The sequence below is a fragment of the Clupea harengus genome, chromosome 3, assembly GCF_900700415.2.
Source record: "Clupea harengus chromosome 3, Ch_v2.0.2, whole genome shotgun sequence".
NCBI lineage: Eukaryota > Metazoa > Chordata > Actinopteri > Clupeiformes > Clupeidae > Clupea > Clupea harengus.
In genome coordinates, this window is record NC_045154.1 from 8,326,771 (window position 1) to 8,353,096 (window position 26,326).

Here is a 26,326-nt window from a genome sequence, read left to right on the forward strand (position 1 = left end):
ATCTGCCATAACACACGGTCACAGAGCCTCATCTCCCTTGAAATCCCCCTTACAAAAACGAATATAGGTTAAATAGCTTTTAAGTTCTTTGCTTCCCATAAATGGAACACTGTTCAAGTGGATTTGAAACTAACCAAGTATTTGTCTGTCAACCATTTTAAGAGCCTTTTAGATGCTAAGGATGTGCTTCAATGCTGTTGTTTTAAATTACTGATTTTGTATTATTATATATATATATATACTTCATTTATGAGTTGTTTAATGTGTTTTGTTTATTTATTTTGTCTGTTTTGTTTTGTTTTGTTTTGGTTTGTTTATTTATTGTTCATCTGTATTATGTACCCTCAATCAGGGCATTGCTGCAAAAGAGCCCTGTGCTCAGTCAATTCTCCCTGAATAAATAATGATGATGATGATGATGATGATGATGATGATATATAATATATATATATGGGCCATTCTACCGAATTGGTGTAAAGTCAGGTTGGAAATATTTGGAAAATTTGTATGTTTTATTCCCAAAACTTTGTCCGTATATATATATATTGTACCATATCTAAAGTACACATATCTAGTAAATGAACCGTCAATTTTTATATTGTATTTTCAGAATGTGTTGGAATGTTTTTCCTCTCCCAAAAATTGTCACTACCGAAACATAGTAATAAACTATAGTAAAAACGTATTATTATTAACCTGTTCAGATTGTGTTTCCTTCCCTTCTCTGAAGAGTATTTTTACAAATATTTCTTGAAGGTTTTCACAATGAAATCAATAAAAATGAAATTTTTACCAAATTTCAAAGTTCAATTTATACCATTCATCCAAATCTAAGTGCAATATTTCTTTGTAAAATGCAAAATACTGATCATATTGATTCCAAAGTTGATGATTGATGAAATTGAACATACATTAAACCAATCAGTATCATAACATTTTAGTTGATAACTCAATACTTTATTTTTTACAAAACATCCAGTGTTTCGGTAGTGACTGCACTGTTTCGGTAGTGACCACAGTATTTTGTTTGCAAGGTTGTATCATATTTCCTCAACCTTATTGCTTAATCTTAACTCATACCATGCTTTAGGTTGGGAATATTAAAAACACAAATGTTTTGTGCTTTTGCTGTCTTTTCCTCCATGATTTTCTGACCTTTTGCTCCCTGTTGGGTAAATCACTGATACATTTCAACTTTCCTTCTTCCTTTCGTTTCTTATTTCTTTCTCTTTCCTTCCTTAAATATTCTTGGTGTTTCACTGGGTCATCCCTCACTCTTTGTCGGTATTCTCTCAGCCTCTCTGCTCCACTTTTTCCTTTTGGCATTTTGGTGTCTTATGATTCTTTCTCTCCTGAACAATTTCAGATAGAAATCAGCATTATCTACATGTTTACCATTTAGTCCACATAACACATTTATTTATTTATTTATTGAACTACTTACCATTCCATTTTGTCACTACCGAAACTTTACCATATGTTTTGGTAGTGACTGTTTCGGTAGTGACAATTCTAGCTAACTTTGAGCATAAATAAATAATTCTAGCAAGCACATGGCTAGCAAACAAATCTTTGAAGAGGTGTACACACAAACAAACATAATACTTAAAAAAAAAAAAAAGTTTACTTAATTGAAGAAAATATGTGTTCGGTAGTGACAATTCTTAAGGTTACACACTGATTTTCAGACTTTGGAACACATTTATATCAAAAGTATGGGATCTAGCTACTTACCATTCAGCCATGAGGGATAGGGATGCAGTATCACTGCCTGGTTCTAAATGCAGGGGTGTGGCTAAAAAACAGGCTCAGCCAATGGACTAAAACTCCTGTGTTTCGGTAGTGACATGATAACTATGGACATGATTTTTTGAGTATAGTTTTTTTTTTATTATTATTAAACCCACAATAAATCTAAATCTTCCAAGTTCTGTTTAAACTTAATCATAAAGATCTTTGAAATTAGATCATTGAAAAAAAAAAATGTAAAAAGTGTTATTTACAGACATTGAAATTTAGATGCCAGGGTTGGGGACAGCTACTTCCCAATAGAAAGTATCCTATAAATGATGATTTTGTATATATTTAGCTTATCCCTATCTCATTTAATGTCTTGGGTTTAAATAGACCATAACATATTCTTAGTAAATATCTATGTCTGAATACTTAATTGTTTTGTAAATAGTTTTTCTTGTTGTGGGACCACACTTTGCACCAATTCGGTAGAATGGCCCATATATATATATATATTTACACACACACAAGTATATGTGTCTATACTCTCTCCCTATGACCCAATGCTCAGCTACAGGCTTTCACGCACCTGTCTGGTTCTGCTGGGAAGTGGAAAAGGCTGTGTAAAAGATACAGTTTCAATCAAATTAATGTTGAATACATTCATTCATAGTTACCTGAGACAAACCTAATATGCTTTTGCAGTAAATGCTGAAGGCCATTCTCTGGGATCACTACACCATTCGTGCCCAATTGAAGAAAAGAGTGAAAAAGAGTGTCTGGGGCATTTTGAAACATGTCTGCCAAGCTACAAATATGTGTAAACAAATGTAATTTAAACAAAACAAGCCCTACTGTCTATTCCTTTTAAAAGTATTCCTGGTGAACATTGTCTAGAACTGCTTCGATCATGTCATGCATTTATCATTTGAGTTCTTCATGATAGATATTTCAAAGGTAATTTATTGGGTCTTTAAATATCCACATGCCCCAAAGCTAAGCAATTTCATTAACAAGAATGTTTAATATTTGGAGTAGGCTCAATATTATTATTATACTCTAAATGTCCTTTACAATAATCACTATTTTACAATATGTGTGTTTTATTCAATGTATAGGCTATATTTCATAAAAAAACATCATAAACTCCAAAATACACTAAAGGTTGTAATGAAACTTTAGTTCAGGTTATACCAAGTTTAAAGCTCATGCATTCAAGCCAATCTCAACTGATTAACCAGCTCTCTCTTTCCTACACAGGTTGGATTGGTGACATTTCGGATCAGGCATATTTTAAGACGAACTCGTGAACTCATATACAAGTGACAATGTGAGCGATCATTTTTATCGATTCAACCGATGAGACTCATATATTATTTTAATCTGTGGCAGTGCGTGAAAGGAGAACTATTGCAATGCTCACGGGCTATCTCATACGTTTATTTTAGGATGAATGCAGTTGCTGTATAAGGTTACAACATTACGCTGGGGTCCTTAATTGAGCAAGCAGGCAGTAGATGGACAGGAAATGTCCACATTAGCCAGCCATAAACGCGAACTGTAAACAACAACCCAACTAGATAGCTAGCTAGTTAGTACTAGCTGCTAGTCTTATTAAAAAACAGAGACACGCTTTATGATCAATGCTGTGTTTGTGATTTATGTTGCATTGTGAAGCGTTAATGTTTTTGACTTAGGTAGTATTGTCCCTAGTGTATATTCGACAAAATTAATCATATGTATAAGAGGCAGCCTGACAAAATATCATCAGCTAGCTACAAACCATAGCTAGCTAGATGGGAAGCTAGCTAGCATAGGTATCTCGCTAGCAGTATGCTGTTAAATATCTATGAAGTAGTCAACTGTGCACACAGCTTTGATCTATGATTTGGGAGTGGGTACATTTACCTCTAATGAAACGGTAAGGATCGTTTCGTGGCTTAAGTGCTATTATATCGAAAGGGTTCCTGCCAAGCTAACGTTGTTCGTTAGCTAGTATCGCGCTAGCGTTGTTAATGTTAGCTAGGTGGCTACGTTTATCGGTGTTTTGCAGTTGTGCTGAAGAAGCTTGCTTGATAACAAGTGGCCTTCTACCGTGGTGGTGTCTAAAAACAATACCAAGTGTCTCTATTTCTAATGTACAACAATAATGACCTTGCCACGGAAGAATAATCTATGTGCCCAAAAAACGTCATCTGCAGCTCCACATTGATTTGCTAGCTAGGTAGCTAGCTGTATCTTATACGGATGGATAGCAAACTGTTTGGCCAAACCTGAATGCTACGTGAGGAACATTCAGTAGCGCTAGCTGTCAAAAAATATGTCATGAGGTTAAAGCAGTGTCTTTTACAAGTTAGCCTTTTTTCTCGTCTTTATCCATGTGTGTCCACACCATGCGGGTTGTGGTCAACGTTTAGTTTTAGGACAGTGCATCATTCAATTGTAGGGTGAAATTAAGACAATACATATGATACCACGCACCCTCTCAGGCCCGAGGTTGGACAACAGCATCATGATTATCTACACAGAAGTACATCGGTGAATAAGCAAAATTCAGATGGTAAGTGCAATTTACCATTTACTTGGATTCTGCTGACATGGTACTGGGGCATTGCATTACGTAATTGTCTTCAATTTGATGTCTTTTGAAATATTAAGAATGTACAGTAGCCTAAATGTGAAAAGGCAACATATCTGTCCTATCATATTCTGCCACGGACTTACATTTTTAGGATCTTGAGTTGACCTATCTTACTGAAGTTTGTCAAAAATATGACTCAGAAAGTGAAGATGATAGCAAAGTGCACATTTAACTTCAGCAATGGCAGTAATGCAGACTATCTTTCATTAGTTTGTTTTAAGATCTCCAAAATGGGTGACATGAAGACCCCAGACTTTGATGACCTCTTGGCGGCTTTTGACATCCCTGATGCCACTGGTCTGGACGCCAAAGAAGCCATTTCGGAGAGTCACGATGAGACAGAGAGTCACCTCAAACACACAGGCATATGTATGGATGAGAGTGTTTCTCCTCCACACTCTGTATGTGCAACTGACATACCTGCTGTCAGTGTCATCGTGAAAAACACTAGCCGACAGGAGTCTTATGAGTCTGTGGTGGAGAAAGAGAACCCACATTTTGGGAACCTACTACAAAATGGCTTCAGGAGTGCTGGAGGATCCCTTGACACACACCATGTTGGTCACAGCAGCTTTTCTAAAGTCGATAGCCCCTCCACAAATGGAGACTGCTCTAAAAGTCTCTTGGAAAAAGGCCCCTCACAATACAAGGCAGAAAGACTCTCATCATTCGCAAAGTCATTGCCCCAGTTTAGTCCCATATCCAGTCCAGAGTCTGAGGATATGCAGACCAATGGGGTGATTGATGCTCCAAAGCAAACAGAGGGAGCCTACTACCCAACAGTCCCTTTTTTCACACCTGCAGACACCCCTGTGCCTGACAATCAAAGAAGAAAACAGCCCTACAGCTTGACTGACCAGTGTCATGAAAGAGACCCCCTTAACGAAACTGTGAATGTTGTGAAGGCCGGCATCATGTCTGACAAGGAAGACATAACATTCGACTACAGTGTACAAGATCTGCGAACACCGGCAAATGTTTGTGATGTTGCAGATGTGCCCATGAAGGACCACCATAACAATGTTGGTGAGAGAAACAAGCATCCTGTATCTGAGACAAACACAACTTTATCTCGTAAAAGTGTCAAACCGCCAACCTCTAAAATATCATCTTGCCTTGAGGCACTGGAAGCTCTAAATGCCAGAAAGGATCCAAATGAAGTAATCAGTAGAGAAGTGTCCATGCCTCTTAATGAAACCGTGAAGGTCAGCCCGAAAGTGCCCATTTCACCGAGGAGCCCCCGGAGTCCTCTTGAAGTTGTCAAACAGCGCCTGGTCAAACAACCAGACAGTCCCATGAGCATTTGCAGTGACAGCAGTGGTAAAGCATCTCCTGCACTGGCACCCAGCTCATCTCCAGCCATACCTAGAGTTAGAATAAAGACCATCAAAACCTCATCTGGCCAAATTAAGAGAACTGTTACCAGTGTTTTGCCTGATTCTGAGGCAGAGGACCTTAACTCTTCAATTGAGTGGTCTCCTGCTCCCTCCTCTGTTGAGGAGTCCTCTTCCAAGACGACGCCTGTGCACCGCTCCCCCGACGTGACTGGTGATGTCATTTTTGAAAATGAAAAGAACCGCTCCCCCAGGACCCTCACAACAGGGGCCCGTACGGCAAAAAGCAAGTCACCAGGGAGTTCCAAGAAGACAACCTTCTCACAGCTTGCTGGTGGCGGTGCTAGGAGGACTACACAGGGACAGAAGCAAAGGAAAGGGTCATCAGGCCAAGCAGGCTCTGCTCCCAACACTGGCTTCCTCCCTAAAGCCTTACATCTTGCCAACCTAAACCTAGTTCCCCATAGTGTTGCTGCTTCTGTCACCGCCAGGTCATCCTCACAAAGACAAAGCCAGTCCCAGCTGTCTTCGACAGTTGTTTGCAGTGGTGTTCCTTTGGTTCACCAGGTCAAAAAGGCAACCCCAAATTCACGGGCTGTGATCCCCAACACGGCTGCCATGACCCTGAACAGATTGTTGAATTACTCCAACCCCGTCCCAACGTATGTACCTAATCTGAACCCTCCACCTGAGTGCAATATTAGCCTACCACCTCAGGGCTACAGCTGTGCTGAGTGCGGTGACTCTTTTGGGCTGCAGAAGAGTCTAGCGTGCCATTACAGCCGGAAGAGCGTCCATATCGAAGTGACCTGCACCCACTGCGCCAAGACACTGGTGTTTTTCAACAAGTGCGCCTTGCTGGCTCACGCCCGGGAACACAAGAACAAAGGCATCGTGATGCAGTGCACACAGCTCTTCATGAAGCCAATTCCGGTCAACCAGATGTTTTCTCCATCCACAGTAGAGCGCCCCCTGCCTGCAAGCTCATCTGCCCCTTCTGTGCAGTTTGTTAAAAGCCAGCCAGCCATGCCCCTGTATCCAGACAGAATCGTCCGACACGGACTGAAATGCCTGGAGTGCAACGACCAGATGGCGGATTATAGAGCACTTGCAGGTCACTACCAAAAGCTGTCAGAGGAAAGAGATGGACTGGTGAGTAAATCTAGATATAGTGAATCTTATGTCCCTCTCTTAGATATATTTAACCCCCATTTCTTGTGCCTTAACATGAGGGTATGAGACCTTACTTTTTTGTATGTTGCACACAGATGTGCAAGGTGTGCACCATGCTATTGCCCAACAAGTGCAGCTTCAGGGCACATCAACGAATCCACACCCACAAGTCTCCCTACTGTTGCCCCGAATGTGGAGCAGTCAGTCGCTCTGTGGACATACAGAAACACGTCAAGGAGAACTGCCTTCACTACTGTCGGAAGGTTGGATACAAGTAAGTGGCAGTGAAACCTGCATCCTTCTGTATTTTCTCATGAATTTTCCTTTGGTTATTGTTGAACGCACTTGCTCTTCTTCCTGCAGGTGTATTCATTGTGAAATGCTCTACATATCGTTTACGGTTCTCAAGAGCCACATTGAGGAGAAGCATTGTGAAGTATTCTACAAGTGCTCTGCCTGCCCAGTTGCCTTCAAAACATCTGATGGCTGTGGGACCCACATCAAGAACAAGCATAATGGCAGCACATTGTCTCCACAGTAAGTAGATGATCTTTTCGCACACACACACAAACAAATTTTTTCCTTAAAGAATCGGGGTCTGAACAATGTTTCTTTGTTTTCACAGGATAATATATAAGTGTTGCTGTGAGACTGTTTTCAAGAAGAAGCAGTTGTTGTTTCAACACTTCAGTCAACGTGCCAAAAAGCTTGCTACCTGTGTTTTCAAGTGCCCTGAATGCACTGCGTTTTTTATGCAGAAACATCTGTTGGTGCAGCATTTTAAGGTTTGTCTACATCACTCCATATTCACATGGTTGCTATAGCAAGCCAGTCTTTTATTTCTCCGCTGTACAGAGAATGAAAGATGTTATGTGTTATGGAAACATATAACCCTGCCTGCTAGGCATAGATGCATAAATATGCATTGTTTTTGTTACTGCTGCTCTAGGAGATTCATGGTGGAGTTTTCAGAGGAGAAGCCTCAAAAAGCACAAAACAAGCAGAGACCAGTTCCCAGCGGCAGGAGGCCTCCACGACAGTGCAGCGGCCACGAGTGAGGCACCCCACTGACGGAGGAGTGAAGAGGGAGAACCCTCCGGTGCGCAAGTCCAGCAGCACCACCGTCAGTATGAAGAATGCCGGATGGACGTGTGGAGAGTGCCTGCTCTGTCTGCCGGACAGGGACACCTATGTCACTCACATGAAGACCAGCCATGGCAAGGTCTGTTTAGTTTTAAATACACACAGTTAAAATGTAGGTGCATCCTAAAATGTGTTTTTGAGCTGTAAACTAAATTATATCAATGAACTGTGGTGAAACACATCAATGCTGGTTAAATTATTAACAAAATTATGGGTTGAAAATGGCTCAACACCCCCATCTACTGTTCAGGATCATCCTAACCCTTGCAAGGCCGATGCTGACATAGAATCAACCTTTTGGACTTCTGTATGTCATGATATTCATCGACTCTCAGTCTAGTAAACTCTCAGCCCCTTGCCTGCTTCTTGGCAATTTTTTCAAAATGATGCAGTGGGTGGAGGCTAAACTATTGTAGGAACTAGATCAATACTTTTTTTAAAGAGTGAAAAATAATGAGTTTCAGATTGGACTGATGTTCTAGATTTCAGGGAAATACTGCAGGGGGAGGGATCCTGTTCATCTTTGATGATGATATCAGGAAGTCTAAGTAAGCACTACTTGTAAATCTCACAGAATCATGTCAATGTTTTTCACAGTCAGTGAAAAGGCATCCCTGTCGACAGTGTGATCGGTCCTTCAATTCCTCCATGAGTCTCAGGCGACACATTCGCAACGACCATGACGGCAAGAAGAAAGTCTATACATGCTGGTGAGCCTCTATTTGTTAGTCTGCTTTTGCCAGTTAAGTATCATTCTAATTGATTGGCATGGTCAGCTAAAGGCCATCTCTGACCACATCTGTGTTTTGCCTGCATCTGTCCATGTAGGTATTGCACAGACGAGAAGCCAACCTTCACCAAACACTTCATGCTGAAGAACCATATCAGCCTGATGCATGGAATAAAAAATCCAGATTTTAGTCAGATGTCCAAAGTGGCGTCTCAGGAGACAAACAAGCCCTCAAGAGAGGTCAGTCATATGCCTCTTCTTTAATGTCACAGTGCATAATATTTATGTTTGTTTGGTAGAACATCTCATCAAAAGTGAAACCCAGTTGAAGTCCTTACACCTTGTAACATGAACATGATTGTTGAAACAAAAACCCCAAAGATTGAAGATCAATCAGGGAGGCTCCTTTTGACATCACATTGCGGTAGCCTTTACTGCATAATCATAATATTTAGTGTATGGTTGTGACATGTTGAATTTATTTATTTTCTGGCCGACAGACTGTAAAGAGAAGTGCCAAGGAGACGCAGGTTGGGGGAGGTGATGGTGCCCCACCAGTTGGCTCCTCAGCGAAGCGCCTGAAGCCCCAGTTCCGTTGCTCCAAGTGTGGTTTCACCACAGACGACCAGGGCCTCTTCCTGGAGCACATACCTCAACACAAGACCTATCCTGACACTCCCCAATGCCAGAACTGCGGCCTCTGCTTCACCTCGCAGCTAGCGCTCAGTAGACACCTCTTCATCGTCCACAAGGTCAAGGAGCCGGAGAATCAGAAAGTGCAGAAGGAAGATGATGAGGAAGAGAATGAGATGCAAAATCACAAGCCTAAGGAGAAGAAACCAGAGGCGCTCTGTGCTGAAAAGCTGAGTAAGAGAGATACGTTATCGGCACCATCGTCAGAGGACAGTGTTTCCTCAGTTACCCGGGAAACTACCCTACTACAATGCAACAAATGCAGTGAGACTTTTGTTGAGGAGTCGTTATATCGCCTCCACATTCAGACTCATGAAATGAGTGCGGTGCCATTTACAGATGGAGCAAACGAGCAATGAGAGAGACTTCCAAACCACTCAGAAGCTGCTACCATCTTTGTATTTTTAGAAGGAAGCTTATTTGCAGAGTATGCGGCTACGATTTGTGGTACTTAAAACTTGTTGCCTTACAGTAAATGCAGATGTCTAGTTTACTCATGAACGTTTTTTTCAGAAGGATAATTACAGTTCTATATTTGCTCTGAAAAGGTGCAAATGAACTGAGTTCAGTATGATGTGGATGGAGTGAGTCCTGTGAGTTTTGTCTTTTGTATTTTGACTCATATATGTACAGAATATTGGTGTGTATATGTATACATATACATATGTATATATACATAATCCTATATCTATGTCTCCTTAGTATGTGTTGATGATAATCGTAAATTATTTTCTTTACATTTACGTCCATAATTATGATACATGTATTTTGAAATATAGTAGAACAAATGTTTTTGGTACATGGCAACACACAGCGGTCCAGGCACAACATTTTATATGAATTGTATATTGTAAGAAACTAGTGGTCAGTCATCAGGCACTTCAGAGACAGTTTTCAGGGTCACCAAAGATCTGTCATCAAAGATAATTTAGAATGGAATTAGATTTCATCAGAGATGTATCACAGGACTTATTGCCATAGTAATGTCGGCTTGTGCAATTGGTAGCCATATTATGTATTGAAAGTTATTGTTTAATACGCAATGACTTAAAGTAACAGATGTATTATGTCCAAGGTGAGGTCATTTAGAATAATGCAATTTGCCCATGATGAATACATGAATGAGATTTAGCAGTATTTGACAGTTTGGGATGATAATTCCCTAAATGCTAACATGCTATCTTTAACCCAGGTATTTGATCTCAGAGAAAATGTGGTTTTGTGTTCCTTATGAGAGAAAGTTGTCTTTTCACTTTTAAATGAGCCACTCTCACAATCAAAAGTAGCACTTTTGTAGTTAGATACAGTAGATCGGCTTGACCGTAGATTTGCTTTACATGCACATCATGTTTTGTTGTCCCATTGTACACTTTGATGTTGGTGTTGTCTATGGGAAATATCATTCAGAAATATCAGTCTCATTTTATAATTTTGTTTTATTCTTCGGTAGTTTCTTGTTTTCATGTTCATGTTGTTTCATAGATGTTTACATACTGGTGTTAAATTCAGTATGTAAGCTAAGCAGTATGGTCCATCAACATCTACTCTTTGGGATGATTGTTGAGTTGTCAATGAAGAATTGTGTGGAATCAAGGCAACACTTTTTTTGCTAATTGTATGTGGTATAGGCCGTGTTAACGCAAGATCTACTATCAAGGATGCATGTATGTGTGGTTCTGCAGTATATGTGAGTTCAACTGGTAGTCCTACCTCCATGTATACCGCAGTGGTCTGAATTTGAAAACAAGTTGTCTTGAGCAGTTCTAGGGTAGTCGTTAATAGAGTTATTTTTAAGGATATGTTATCTCCCATATTACTCAATTTTATAAATTACTTTGGAGATGTATATTTATGGTCACATTGACTTCACAATGTAATTTTTTCTATTTAAGTGCGTGTCCATCTATCAACCGTTGCAACATAGTTGTTGTCATCCTAGAAAAGTAGATCCACTTTCTACAAAATGGCTCCCTTAAATCTTTCACACGTCTGTTTTTATACTGACCATTAAGAGAAACTTTGTACTTTTGATAATATGCATACAGTAATATCAAGGATTTCACTCTAATCCATGTACAGCCATAATGCAATCTCAAGGTCTGTCATCGGAAGCATTTCATAAGCCATCATATATCTATTTAACCTGCATTGGGCATTGAGCCTTGCTGGTATGTTTACTTCAGATTACTGCAAATAAAACTCATATGTCTGTAATCTGCATGCTGTATGTGTACTGAGTTCCATACAGGATCCTTATTGGCATCTTCAGCAGGAACCGATGTTTGTTATCTACATCTTTCATTACAACACAAATTAGCGTCATTTTAAATGTTCAGTAATTGATATAGGGCTCAATTCTAGCAAGATATAGATATAATATTTTCTTTTAATCACTATTTTTTGGCACTCCAACACGGAGAAGATGGTGTTAAACTGGCTCTGCACACTGACTCCAGGTCTGTTACCCATGTCAGGCTCAGAACTGAGTTCTTTCACTGTGGGCGGGATTCCGGTGTCAAAACACACCGGAAGAGACTGCACCGCCACTGTGCCTCGAAAACCAATTGCTAGTGTAGCGAATATACGTTTTGGTGCAGTGTTATTCATTGTTTCCACAACATATTTTCTAGTTGTTGCGGGAATACCATCTATGACAGAATGTTGTCTTTAGACTTCCTCGATGATGTTCGGCGAATGAATAAGCGCCAGGTAAGGAAAATGTAAAATAGTTGACTGGCTAGCTAGCTAGCGTGCTATGTAGCCAGAGAGCATGAACTGTTAATACACGTCATTCTGACTAGATGCAGTAACGTTTCCTACCTAGCGGTTTTTCTGAAATTGTTACTATTTGCCATATGATCAGTGGAATTAAATGTGTGTATGGGAAACATATAGACGCCTGCCTGTATTGTGTGATTGGCAAACAAAGACGTGTTCTTAAGTCTTAACTTACTTGCTAGCGAGCTAGCCACTTATTTAGAGACCCAACACCACAAAGGTTTATAGCTGATGATCAAGGAACCCGTTATAAACCAACCAGCATTCTGTGAAATGTCTCCTGCTCAATACCAATTATCAGACCAAACGGTCGATGCAATGCAACTGAGAAGGGTGTTGCCATGCTACATGCTTTTAATGTGAAAATCAGTAGTTGTCTTTCAGAGGACCATAGCCATATGGTTAACAGAAGCTATCTCCGTTCTCCCGCAGCTCTACTACCAGGTGTTGAATTTTGGGATGATAGTGTCCTCAGCCTTGATGATTTGGAAAGGCCTAATGGTCGTGACGGGCAGTGAGAGTCCCATTGTTGTGGTTCTCAGGTGGGTTATCGTGTTACATCTTTAACACGCTATCAAATAAACTAGCCAATATTTTTCCTTGTACTCATGTTGATGTCCTCTCTTTCAGTGGTAGTATGGAGCCTGCATTTCACCGAGGAGATCTCTTGTTCCTAACAAATAGAGTGGAGGACCCTATCAGAGTAGGAGAGATTGTGGTCTTCAGAATTGAGGGAAGAGAGATTCCTATTGTGCACAGAGTGCTGAAAATCCATGAGAAGTAAGTTGCTTTGTCCCCACACTGAGAGATGTTGCCATTGCTTTTATACACAACACTTTAATGACACTTGGTGTGGACTTTGTTTGGATATAGGTAAAGCTTTGTTTGTTCACTGCATATCCAGTTCTATGATTTACCCGATGCCAATCTGTTTAACATAGTAAAAGTTTAAAGTAACAGAATACAGCAATGTACCACAATGTAAGGTATGTTTTGTAAGCAACTGGTTTTGGTGTCAGCTTCAAATTCATCCTGATAATATATGGTCATGTGAAGGACAGATAAACACACGTGTCACTCCCGTTAGCCTCCCAGGCTGTGTGCTGTATAGTTCTGTGGTCTGAGATGGACCGTTCTGCAAACAATTAAGAACCTGGTGTCTTTGCTCTACCTCTGTCTGCTTCCAGGGAGAATGGAGACATTAAGTTCTTGACAAAGGGAGACAACAATGCCGTGGATGACCGAGGGCTGTATAAGCAAGGCCAACATTGGCTGGAGAAGAAAGATGTGGTGGGGAGAGCTAGAGGGTAAGCAACAGTCCTACTAGCCATGGCTATGTGACAGGAAGCCCTACACATTCAAAACATAGTCGCTGCAAAATGAGAGGATTTGCATCTTGGGTGCCATTTCAAGTAAACAAGGGCTGCACAGTGGCCATATTCCATTGTTTTCTGTGTATAGGCTTATAAAGATTTGAAAAGTCTCCAATACAACAATTGCTCTTTCGCCCCATAGGTTTGTGCCATATATAGGGATTGTGACCATTTTGATGAATGACTACCCTAAATTCAAGGTAAGTCCCTATACTTCGAATCACTTATTTTGGTAGAGGCTGTATGATTTGGTATTTAACCTCTAAACTTGTTTTGTATTTAACCACTGATCTTGTTTCCCTTGCAGTATGCTGTGCTGTGTATGCTGGGCCTCTTTGTCTTGGTTCATAGAGAGTAAGAAATGTCCCACCAGCGGTAACCTGGAAATGCTAAATACTGTACTCATCCAGCTGTCTGCATTTTTGAATGGTGTATTTAAGTTTGCTCCAGTAAATCATGCACTTGTTGTTACATGGTTAAAATGGGATTTTCTACCACGTTTAGCAGTGTACAAATAACACGCTGTGAATGAAAGATGACAACATTAAAGATGTTATACATTTTATACCTTGTTTTAAGTTTGTGGTTCATTTTGTTCTCTATACTGCAACATATCTGGCCATTGTCAAACCTCTTTCATAATGAAGAATTTTGTATTGATTATAAATAAAAATGTTGAGCCAGTTTGAGTCTGTTGGTGGTTATGAGATTTTAGGATCTACAAATGTCTTTGTGGCAAATGTTGCAAAACCGTGTGACCACATTTGCCAGCATCCAAAGATTTAACAGGTGATCACAAAATAGCTATTCTGTCCCATATAGATTTTTAGATCATATACTGGTATTTAGAATGTGGGATTATTTGATTGTGACCAGATGCAGTTGATTCTGTGTATATAGAGCTATTTCCATTTTCAGGTACAGTCAGAAACAATTTGGCCCAACCAGCAGTATTGACACATCAGCATTACTACAGTATTTAAGAAGTCATGCCAATACCTCCACGTTTCAACATTCCTTCAAATCACAGTTGAAGCTATAATGAAGAGCCCATCTCTGTCTTAGTCAAACATGATTATGCATGCATATTGGCCTATACTACAACATGTTTTCAGTTAAGAAGTGATCTGTTGAAAATATTAAAATTTCACGCCATGCCCATAACTGGCCAGTTGACAAGGATGTCATTACATTTGCAGAATAAATCCACCCAGTTGTGAAATTATAAATGCATGTCCTCCAACAGCAAAGAGAAAAAATGTGAGATCCACTGAGTCATATGGTACAGAGCTCCTTAAGAGTCATGGTGGGAATGTTTTTTCTAGCTCCCTTGCTCAAAGTCGTGGCGTTGCATGTTAGTGGCAAATAGACCAAGAGTAGTGGGATCGCAAAAGGATTGTGAAGTAATGCAAAATGTATGCTATTGTGTGAAAAATCCCAAAACTTATTGTAAGGGAATGCAAAAGTATTGTGGGGTAAAGCAAAGGTAGCTTAAAAAAATGACCGTTAGGGGGCATGACCGTTAGGGTAATGGTGACTGGAGAAACTGGATGTTATTTTCAATCTGTAAAACCTTGTATTTTTTCTTCAAAATATGGATACGTGTGTTATTTGGTTGGCTCTTATATATATGGTTCCTTACAATACTTTTGAGTTCCCACGCAATACATGATGAGTAACCTTGTAATTCTTCTGATGTCACACAAGTTTGTGAAGTAATACAAAAATATGCAAGGAAATGCTAATTGCAAAAGTATTACGAGAGAATTAAAAAACTGCCCATTAAAAAATCATCACCATGACCCTTTGGTCGTTAGATAAAACGATAGTTCGATCCGTTACCTATATGATAAGCAGGACGCACAAGAATCTACAGATCAGGTTAAAGGTAGGAAGGATTAAGTGGCATCTAGCGGTGAACCTGCAGATTGCAACCAACTGAATATGTCTCCCTTTCCAAGTCAGTAGGAGAAACTATGGTGGTCGTCAGGTGCGATAAAAACTCTAGAGCAAGAATGTGCAAAAGCATTTCCAAAATGTTCAAAAGAATGAGAAATCGCTGTCATGATGTGCATACGTGAATAGATGATATGGAGGCTGAACAGTTTTATCTAAGAAATGTACTAAAGCAACTAAGAAAAACTGCAAGAAATATTTCTTGAAATGTAATGCAATGTACATTATAGGCATACTATATGCAATGATTGTAAGACATACATTATATTTGGTTTTGTAATAAATTAATTCAAATTGAGCACTCATGTCATGTGACATCACATTGTGACGGATAAGGTTAGATGCGAGTTTCCTCTTTTGTGCGGTGATTCAGCTTGCTATCTTCCTGTTATGCAAAGAGCAGTTATGGACATTCGTCGATTTCTAATACGTCCTATTTCAAGTAGGCCTGGGCCTACCAGCTAGCAGAGCAAGGTAAAAGGGAATGAAATGATGAGAATCGCTGATTCAACTGTAATATTTCCCAGTTAAATCTCCAGACAGCAGTCTTGGCAGGCCTATTAACACCTCAAAAAGCCGTCGGGTTTTCTGGGTCCGTGTACCTTACGTTCATACGAAAATCGGAAAACAGATTTCAAAAGCTGATTTGGATTTCCATTCTGACTCAAAAATCGGAAAATGAAAAACGACAGATTAGATGGGTGCATATCATTACATTCTATCACTAGAACAGAATTATGCATCGTTCTGCCTTTATTTAGTATTTAACATACCTTCTCAAATGCAAACATTCAACATCCATTAATCCAAAATGTAAAATGTTATGTTCTAGTAACTTTTCAAAAGTGTACTGATATCAGTTATAAAATGTTTGCCCCTCCAAGCGCAAATGTCAAGAGCCACGAAAAGCTGTGCAATAAATGACAGTTTAGGGGGAAATAATTGACTGCTTGTTTGATTTCTTTTACGGATCCCGGCATACTGCATTACTGCATACGGCGTTGCGGCTTTCGCTAGGCAATTGTGCACTGCTATTGCATCCTGCCACCCTTACTATGCGTGTATAACTGAAATTGCACATGCACCAAGCCAACCAACATAACTACTCATCACAATAAAACACATATAAAATTCCCAATATCAATAAAACTGGGCTTCAGACAGCACATGTACTGTGTACTGTGGAGGAGGGCCTTTAACGATCCTGGGTACAGCATTGTTGCATTGTTGTTTAAATTATTCGTGCACTGGTTTACTTTAATGTGATTAATGTGTTGTTGTATAGAATGGGAGACAGAAGAGGTATGCCTGTCTGCGATCCTGCGTACGGCAACTATTTTGTATTTGTGTAGGATCCAGTTCAGGAATAAAAGAACAAATCCATCGGGGTGTTCATCAGTCCCCTGCTTGACCACCGTCACACTGTGCTAACGAGCTGAACCAGTTTTTCAACAGGTTTGACCTCCCAACGCCCATGAGCTCAGCAGGGCAGATGGGGTCCCCACTCATCACCTCCACCAGTGCCCCCATTCACCATTCACACCTCGCCTCCCGCCACCCAGCCCTCCACCCCAGCCTAGTCCCCACTCACCACCACCAGTGCCCCCACTCACACCTTGTTTCCCCCCACCACCAACCCCCTACCCCAGGAGGCAGCAGCATGCCCACCCCCAGACCACAGCCTGTCTCCTACACCTGGAGTGGTGGAGAGCTTTGTAGGGTGGTGTGACACCAATCACCTCCAGCTCAACATCACAAAAGACCAAGGTGGTGGACTACCGGCGGAGCAATAAGAGGCCCCCAACTCCTATCACCATCCGAGGGGAGGAGGTGGAGGCGGTGGACAACTACGAGTTCCTGGGTGTACACATAAACAACAAACTGGACTGGACTGACACTGAGGCCCTCTACAGCAAGGGGCAGAGCAAGCTGTTCTTCCTTAGGCAGCTCAGGTCCATCAAAGTGTGCTTAATTAATTAAATAGGCTGCTGCAGATGTTCTACCAGTCTGTTGTAGCCAGTGTCCTCTTCTTTGGCGTAGTGTGTTGGGGGGGAAACACAAAGGATGCCAACAAAATTAACAAGCTGGTAAGGAAGGCTGACTCCGTGGTTGGAATAGAACTGGACAACCTGGAGGGCGTTGCGGAGGAGAGGACAAGTAGGAAGTTGGATGCTATCCTGAGGAACCCCCCCAATCCCCTCTATGAGGAGCTAACGCAGATGGGGAGCACGTTCAGCCACAGACTGATCCCTCCTCGGCACACCACAAAGCGCTTTGGCCAGTCCTTTGTACCAGTAGCCATCAGACTCCACAACCGAACATAACTTTTATCTAATTTACGCCAGCTGAGTTGTACTTATCTTACTTATTTTATTTATTTGTAAACATTTATTTTCATTTCTATGTACAGTATATACTTGATTCCTATGACATTACCTTGCTGCTACTACACCTGAATTTCCCTAACGGGATTAATACAAGTTTATCTATCTATCTATCTATCTATCTATCTATATGAGCTATGAGCACACTGTATGCCCACTAAGCTGTTTTGTATGTATTATGTAGATTTACCACATGTATGCTGTGTACATTTACCACTTGTATGCTAGTATGCTCATCATGCTACATTTATGATTTCTTCTGCTATGTTGCTGATTGTTTCCCCTCCCATTCTGCCACACGTGTGTGTAAAATAAAATTGATATGAATTGAACTGGTCTGATTTGCTGTTGTGTTGTGGATCGCTGACAAAAAAAAAATATCTTAGCTTTTTACGTGTTTGTAAATGGACTGCAACTTTGTAATTATTGAAAAAAAGTTGCAAATGGATTTAATATGCCACAGTAATAAACTTGAGTCTAAATGTCTAGGTACTGTCTTGTCTTCATATGCTGGTAAATGCCAATCCAAACACGACCACACTTCCTTCCTCCAAGGGGTCTCCTCTTGGTTTTTCAGTTGGCATTCCATCGACTTTAGGCAGGCAGCCTTAAGTATGCTATATCACAATGAACAAGCCGATTACTTTAGGCATTCCACGTGCACCAACTCAATGGCATTTAGCCACGTGAAGTATGACGTTACAAATAATTTTGATCGCTAGTAGTAGTCTGCATATCCAACCGAAACTGTCCTCTCATAGGAACGTACAGCAGAAAATAAGGAAATCGTCGGACAGTTTATGTTGCTGCACGTGTGAACGTTGTCTGACTTTTTCACAGCGTGTTAAAAATGCCCCTCATAATAATGTGTGGTTATCCATGTAGTGGGAAATCCAAATGTGCAGAGGAGTTAAGGCATTATTTCACACAACATACAGACAGAAAGGTTCACGTTATAGATGATGACATCTTGGGAATTGAAAAGAATTTGGTCTATGCAGGTGAGTGTCGAGATGGAATATGTTCAGCTAACTGTCTAGCATCTGTTGTTGTGAGTGTCAGGCAGATTCTGAATTTAAAATGCAATAACAATATTGACTCTTGTAATCTTTCAATGCACTGTGCATCCAGCCATAGCAATCAGCCGGTGCTGCTTAATTTATTCAGTGTACCAGATGGGTGATGATTTCAGAATACCTAGCTAGACTCATTTAGCTGCAAACTAAGCTAGCGATGAGTTTTTACAACTTATTTTTGCTGTTTCGTGTGCTATTAATATTACGCAAATGACCGACGTGTAGTGCAATTAAATGACCCCCGTCTGTTTTGAATTGGTGAGTAACTTGTATGTGCATTTATTTAGATTCTCAAAACGAGAAGAATTTGAGGGGTGCTCTCAAAGCAGAAGTAGAACGGTGAGTTTAGCTGTAGTGTCCCCAGAACATCTTGATGCAAGGTAGGAACTAATTCCTTTAATACAGTTATGTTAAGTTAAGAACTGTTTTTTCACGTTTCAGAAAGGTCACCAAAGATGATATTGTTATTTTGGACTCATTGAACTACATTAAGGGTAAACATTTCCTTCATGTATTTGCATTGCATTGCGTTGATTTTTTTTGTTAGAAGCTACTTTTCAATTAAATACGCTTCCATTTGTTGTTATTTCCAGGATACAGATATGAGCTTTTTTGTATAATCAAGCACACACAAACACCTCACTGTCTGGTATGTACTGCAGCCTACAAAGGATCTCAAACTCTCAAACCAACCTCTGTATATTTAAAATTGGAATGAACCTGTGTGAGACACCTGCCCATCTCACCATGATCCATTATGACTCACCCAGGTTTACTGTTTGACGTCAGCTGAAGTAAGCTCAGGCTGGAACAGGAGTAGAGAATCCGGTGCCCAGTACACTCAGGAGATGTAAGCAGAAATGCATGTTTTGTTTGGAAGCGTGTACCATCCAAAGCACCACGTTCCTTTAAACCAGATTTGAAAGTGTTGCAGAATAGGCACGGGTACAAAGTACTTAAAATTTACAACAAGTCCTTTGAAGCAGCTTGTTCAGACTTTGTCCCCACTAGCAGTTGGTGCAGCATACTAAAATCCTGAAAACTAAAACATTGCTTCATGCAATGGTAGGCTATATATGGAATTTAGCTGGGCTGTTTAGCTGCTAATTGGTACTGTTGAGTAAGCAAATAGTCTACAAGGAATGTGGCTCACATGTCTCATTGTATTTTTCTCTTGCAGTCTAGATGCACTAGTTTTACGTTTTGAAGCACCTGATTCCAGAAACAGATGGGATAGCCCCCTTTTCTCAATCCAGAAAGAAGACTTGCTTCCATTTGAGGCTATATCTGATGCTATCTTGAAGAGAAAAGCACCGCCTCCTAACCAGTCCACCCAGAGTGTAAGGGACATTTTTGTACATATGAACAGAACATGTAGAGCACAGTATGTAAAGATAGTGGCCAAATGCAGTCAGGACAAAATCCAGCCTGCCGCGTCCAGCCATTGTGTTCTGGGCACCAGTAGGAACTGGTAACTGTTTATTTTGCACAGATTAAAATGGTTGTGAAAATGTTTTTCTATGGATGATGCTAAATTATCTATATGAAAGTCCATGACTGATTAGCTTTTTTGACAAAAAATACAGTGCAAGGTAAGGGAAACCTTTCCTATTTTCATTTTTCACTTCAGAGAGGCATATGACAATACACAAAACACACACACACACATATTTATAAACATGAATACACACACACACACACACAAATGTCTTGTGTATATAGTTGTATTCAAGAGCAAAATGTATGATTGTTACATTTTGAAGTCTCTTCAGATGTTCAAATGACCCTTCCACTTATAAAGTCTCAGAATATCTTTGCAAATCTTAAACATGATGTTTGTGTAAGACATCTTAGAACACAGAAGACATCAGAACCGAGCAGTGATCTGCAAGGAAGAGTGGGTGAAAATGAAACTCTAGATTCTTAGTTGTCTACAAAAACCACTTGCAAGCAGTGATATCTGCCAAAGGAGTATTACTAAGTTTTGACTTAGAAGGCTGTGATGGTAATTCTATAACCACAGATTAATGGAGTCTTCAGTCAGGCTGTGGTTGAAAGGACAGGAACAATGTTTTATTCTTTACAATGATGCACATCAAGGGAGAGACAGGAAGGTTTCTCATGCAGATCCACCTGACTGTTCTGTGTTCTGCCATGTGTTACAGTGTTCTTGATCTATGTGTGGTTGTTCTTAAAGATAAGAAGAATGGGATGTTTCTGGAACTGTGGGTCTCAGTTCAAAGCATCCTATGTTCCGCCTGAGTACATTCTCCGAGTCCACACGCACCTGCCCATCCCATTCTCCTTATCTTTAAGAACAGCCACACATGAACTCAAGAGACCCACAGTTGCTTGAGAGGAGGTGGGTATGAATCACTGGGCCCAACCACACGAGTCAGAAGGATCACCAGGCTACCCAATCAGTGCTATCCTGGCAGGTGTGTGTTGACTCGGAGAATGTACTCAGGCGGAACATAAAGACATTATGTCTGATTTGCAACTCCTTCAGGTGCCCAAACGTCTGTACATGGTACAATTACTGTTAAATGTTTCTCTGTTTAGGGCCATGAAATAAGAGCACAACATTAACATTTAAAGAAAGATGTATTGTTTAATATTTGCTGCTGGAGGTCTGTTTACTTTGATTCACAAAAATCAACTAAATCCATCATTACAGCACGGGTGTCCAGATGTTTGCGTACCTGCATGCGTGTGCGTGTCCACTTACAAAAACACACACTCTTCATGCAAATGAACATACAACTGGAACATACACAAAACAATTACCTGTTGCTTTGACCTTGTGAATGCAAATATCATCTTGCTTGTTTTTCTAGCAACCTCTGACATCCACCAACTTTTTGTATGAGTTGGACAAAGTAACCCAAGATGTGTTGATGGTAAGTGTGTTTTCGTATTACCTTTTTAGGTTGTGTATTTGCATCCTGCTCTATCAAGAAAAACTGGCAACCAATATGTGTGAAGCCTCACATTTGACCACATATTTGTGCCTCACATTTGGTGATGTTTCAGGCTATTCTTGACTCTCAGAAGACGAGTATCCCTGGAGATCTAATTGCAATTCCTGGAGCAACAGAAAAAATATCCTTGGTCAATTGTTCTAGTTTAGGAACTAGCATGAGTTGGTTCCTAGTATTTCTGTCAAAGAATAATTATTCTGCTTCTTGTAGGCTCAGTCAATCTCTTTTGCTTTCTTTTCTGGAAGGTTTGACACAAAATGATGGATTATGTGCATGGTGTGAATGAATGTATACATTAGGTGGCAGTAATCTTCTGTCCATGCATGCTAGTTCAGCTGCCGCAAGGCTGTCTTGCAGGGTTTACAACTTTTTTTGTGCCAAACAATTCATAAGTACTGCCTCTGTATTCACAGTCTGTGTGTGTTTGTGTGACCCTTACGCTGATAACATACATGGTATATGATGCCGAACAGCTTACAACTCTTTGTTTCCTTAACTGCAAGTCATACATTGAGCTGACCAGAAATCTCAACATGGCTGAGCTGAGGAAGCTTCGACGTCAGTTCATTAGTTACACCAAAATGCATCCAACTGAGAACATTGGACATATATCAAACATGTTTGTGCAGTATCTCAACAAGAGTATGCACTAATTATTTTAACATTATTGTATTTGAATCGCTCCAGTTATACAGTTGAATTTTTGACTTCCATTTTCCTGGTCTGTACTCTTACACAGATGCGGTTTTATTTTTGTAAGACATTTTATGAAATATGCTATGTTTCTATATATGAATAAAAATGTCCAGCTCTGACTTTGTATTTTATTACTGTGCCACTTGAAAGTGCTGTGAAAAACAGTAGCAGTCCACCACACTTGGTCATGCAACCCTCATGCAAAGTAATGGCCAGCTATGAATGCCTGTTTGGGAGTTTTCTGACCAGATAGGTCAGAGGGTTGAACATTTTAGTCTGTGATGACAGCTAGTTGCTAGTCTGGGACTCAAAGATACTTTTGGAGCGTCTGTTTCATTGATACCTGAATGTAGAGATTGCTATCCTAACTTTGGATAGTAGTTTGTAGTTTAGTTTGTTAGTAGTTCGACTGAGAAGCCAGTTCACCGGAGCTTACCCACTCAGATCCTGATTTATGCTGGCTGTCCTGTAAATAAGTTTGACAGAGCTGTAGCATACACATAAGTGCCAATTTGCATGATGTAGCACAAACCTGAGCCTCTCTGAGCTTTGTGGATAATCCTGCAGAGCCAGTGGTCTCAACCAGTAAGAATATATTTCAGCCTAGTTCTGTATAGCTGCCAAATACATTCCAGATAAAAATAGGTTATCAGGCTTCTGCACACATTCCACATCATGTATATCCTTGTACTAAACATACTGATTAAAAGGTTTGACATTTTTTTTTTATGCACTCAAAATGACTCTTCTCGTATCAAGCCATACCTCGGGTCAGCCTCAACCCATGGTACCCTCCTCTCTGAAACAGAAGACCCACTGTGACAATCCCACTATTCTTCCATATTTGACATGGTGGGCTACTGCATACCCTCCCATCCAAGGAAGATCTACTTCTCCAGGAAGCAACTGAGTGTGAGACCTGCTAGATGTGTTCCTGAGTAATGTGGCAGCACTGACAGTGTTGATGTCATACTACATACTATGATGTGGTCAAGACTCATTTTAAAGTGACAGGACCAAGTACTGACATTGAATGTGACATGAGTCCTAAATAGCATGACTCATTTGTCCTTGGTTTATACACAGCCAATCCCCTTCATTCTTTGGTAAGATAGCTGGCTGGTCACTCAATTATTATGAGTAGTAGTAGTAGTAGAATTTGTTGAGGATGCTTTTGCTCATATCAAGCAATGGAACAACAATAAAAGCATTAAATAAACATAAATGCTAATAAAAGATCTTTGTAGCATTTATAATCCAGTGCGATCTGTTGCAGATAGAGACAGATTGCTGTTCATCAGTGTCAAAATTACAAGTGACCAAAAATGTAATAAGTGTCATCTGGTATTTTGTTCTTGCATATTACAGTTTTAAAAATGGTTTCAATTATTTCACAGCAAACTAATCCTTTTGCATGGTTAAGCCAATAGAGCAAAACAGATGTTATTGGGTGAAATAATTAAACATTGATCGGAAAAGCACAGCCTGCCTGCCTACTTCCTCTCACCAAAGAACCGTTTAATGAAGAAGTGAAGAGAGAAATGCATGCATTTGATAGGGTATTTGTAATATGGCTTAATTTGCAGTGCATACAGAAACAGCTCATATTAGCTAAGAAACAGCCAACCATGTCCATTATGCACTATTTGAAGTGGTTCACACAAGTCTCCCCGTGTGTATTGAACACTGAGGTCCTATATATTAACTATGTAACTGCTATTTACTGCCATTGTCATTGTTTACTGTTTATTGCATACTGTCATTGTTTTGGGAATTAACTTTAACTCACCAGAAAAAAGTTGTAGTGTTTCTCCCTAAACTCTGATGTTGCTTATTTTTGACTACACATAATGACTCACTTTTTCTTACCACTAAACTCACATTACAAAAATAATTTAATGGATTTAATAGATTTATGTACTGATCATTCCCTGCGCCCTTTTGAGTTTGTCTGTGTCAGCTGAAAGTGACTATATAAGTATATATAAATAGTAATCTGCCCAAAAGTGCTTAATCTTTGATGACGGATTTGGAAGTCAAATAAAACCTATGTTCGTAATGTTTATTATTAACAGCATTATTAACTTATTACTGAAAGACTGGAGGTAAGGATGTTGAATCCTCTTAGTTACACATTATTACAGTGTAAGTAGTTGTAATACCTATAATTTGCTGTAACAGAGGGAGTGTAATTTGTGCTGTGGTTTGCTTCATCAGCTAAACTGTGCTTGGTGCTATACTTGGTGTTCCTGGGGTTTGAGTGTGCTGCCATCCACTGGAATAGTTTAAAACCTTTCTGTCTCAAAAATATGTTGAAAATGAAGTATAAAACTGGGTGTATTTTATTAAAAGACATTTTATTGTAGTTTGGGAGATGGTTGTTCACATATAAATCTTCAAATATAAACATCAGTTGCATATACAAAAGGATATACAGCAAAAGGGATATACAAAGGATACAAAAGGGCAAAATAGTCTGTTCATACAAAAATAGCTTGTTAAATATACATGTCATTCATGCCATTGCACTTGCAGAGTAAAAATATAGACATATATTACAAAATGTAAAGTATTTACATGGCGTGCAGCTTGTCCTTAGTATTCTTTTCACTCTCTCCTAGTTTGTCAGTCTTTGTTCAGATTGTTCGTTGTTCAGATGTTAATCTTAAAATATAAACATCAGTTGCATATACAGTACAAAAGGATAAACAACAAAAGGGATATACAAAAGAGGGCAAAATAGTCTGTTCATACAAAAATAGCTTGTTAAATATACATGTCATACATGCCCTTACAATGAGCAATAATACAATGATGCAAATGTCCAACTGTTTCTGACAGCTGCTTGCTCTGCTAACAAATCACCCTTGTTTCTTCAGCTCTCTGTAACTGCATAATTCCAGACTTTGCCATCATGACTGCACCCCAATCTGTTGAAGCGCTGCTGCACTGAATGTGCTAAACATGTAATCCTATTAAAGATATTAACAATATAATCTAAGGATGCACTCAATAGTTTGCTCCACTGCAACTACACAGATCAGGCACAGGAATTGAACATGTGCACAGAAAATGACTGCATTCATCGCCCATCTCTCTTCAAGCCACACATGTGCACACATACTATGTTTAACAGAATATACAAGAATATACTATGAGGTTGCTGTCATGCCTGCATTAAATGTATTGATTATCCAAAATCAGCTGTGTTTTGGAGACACACAGAATGCATATATATAGGCATATACAGTATATGACTCTTGTGTTCCCCGTGTCCCTGCAGAGGAGAAGCTAACTGATGTTATGACTACTGCAACGATGACAATAGAGAGGTCTCTCTTTATCGATGTGTGTGTTCTTGTATAGTTTGTTCAACCAAATTCTGTCACAGTTTCCTGTTCACTGCTTTCATTCCTATGTTTGATCGGTGCGGTAACTGTAAGTGTTAGGTGAAAATCCCCCCCTATAGTTGCCTCAGGACTCCGGAGCTGCATATAAGTATATTTATTAGACAAACAACAATTGCAATCAGTTTCACTCCCAGCACAAGGCTGAAACTCACAAGGTTTATATAGACAGAAGTTTAGCGTTCAGCAGGGAAAACCACGTGGTGGATTTCTGACGTCCGAGGCAA

The 26,326-nt window shown here is 39.9% G+C and overlaps 4 protein-coding genes across 5 annotated transcripts in view; 3 read left to right on the plus strand and 1 right to left on the minus strand.

Annotated features, from left to right (window-relative positions):
• The window catches only part of slc28a1 (solute carrier family 28 member 1), a 38,440-nt gene extending 18,526 nt beyond the window's left edge, over positions 1–19,914 (minus strand). The window contains exon 1 of the mRNA XM_042703409.1: positions 19,782–19,914. The gene's annotated coding sequence lies outside the window, so the exon portion shown is untranslated. The remainder of the gene's footprint in view (positions 1–19,781) is intronic.
• On the plus strand, positions 2,328–11,662 carry znf592 (zinc finger protein 592). The gene is made up of 9 exons (XM_031564451.2): positions 2,328–4,294; positions 4,586–6,861; positions 6,978–7,156; positions 7,246–7,419; positions 7,508–7,667; positions 7,832–8,104; positions 8,623–8,735; positions 8,854–8,995; positions 9,256–11,662. Exons 2-9 carry the CDS (start codon positions 4,606–4,608, stop codon positions 9,805–9,807), a joined length of 3,849 nt encoding a protein of 1,282 aa, XP_031420311.1. The 5' UTR covers positions 2,328–4,294; positions 4,586–4,605; the 3' UTR covers positions 9,808–11,662.
• sec11a (SEC11 homolog A, signal peptidase complex subunit) lies at positions 11,953–14,283 on the plus strand. The gene is made up of 6 exons (XM_012833639.3): positions 11,953–12,157; positions 12,659–12,768; positions 12,857–13,006; positions 13,414–13,533; positions 13,742–13,799; positions 13,907–14,283. Exons 1-6 carry the CDS (start codon positions 12,107–12,109, stop codon positions 13,955–13,957), a joined length of 540 nt encoding a protein of 179 aa, XP_012689093.1. The 5' UTR covers positions 11,953–12,106; the 3' UTR covers positions 13,958–14,283.
• Positions 18,649–22,811, plus strand: kti12 (KTI12 chromatin associated homolog). 2 transcript variants are annotated; one of them, XM_031564452.2, is made up of 9 exons: positions 18,649–18,940; positions 19,303–19,354; positions 19,457–19,509; positions 19,609–19,664; positions 19,786–19,865; positions 20,196–20,355; positions 21,853–21,915; positions 22,049–22,120; positions 22,509–22,811. In XM_031564452.2, the coding sequence occupies exons 1-9, from the start codon at positions 18,790–18,792 to the stop codon at positions 22,647–22,649; spliced, it is 828 nt and encodes a 275-aa protein (XP_031420312.1). In that variant the 5' UTR covers positions 18,649–18,789; the 3' UTR covers positions 22,650–22,811. The 2 variants fall into 2 exon arrangements, with proteins under 2 accessions (XP_031420312.1, XP_012689038.1); XM_012833584.3 differs by having other exon boundaries at positions 18,651–18,940; positions 22,049–22,117; positions 22,506–22,811.
• The last annotated feature ends 3,515 nt before the right edge of the window (positions 22,812–26,326 follow it).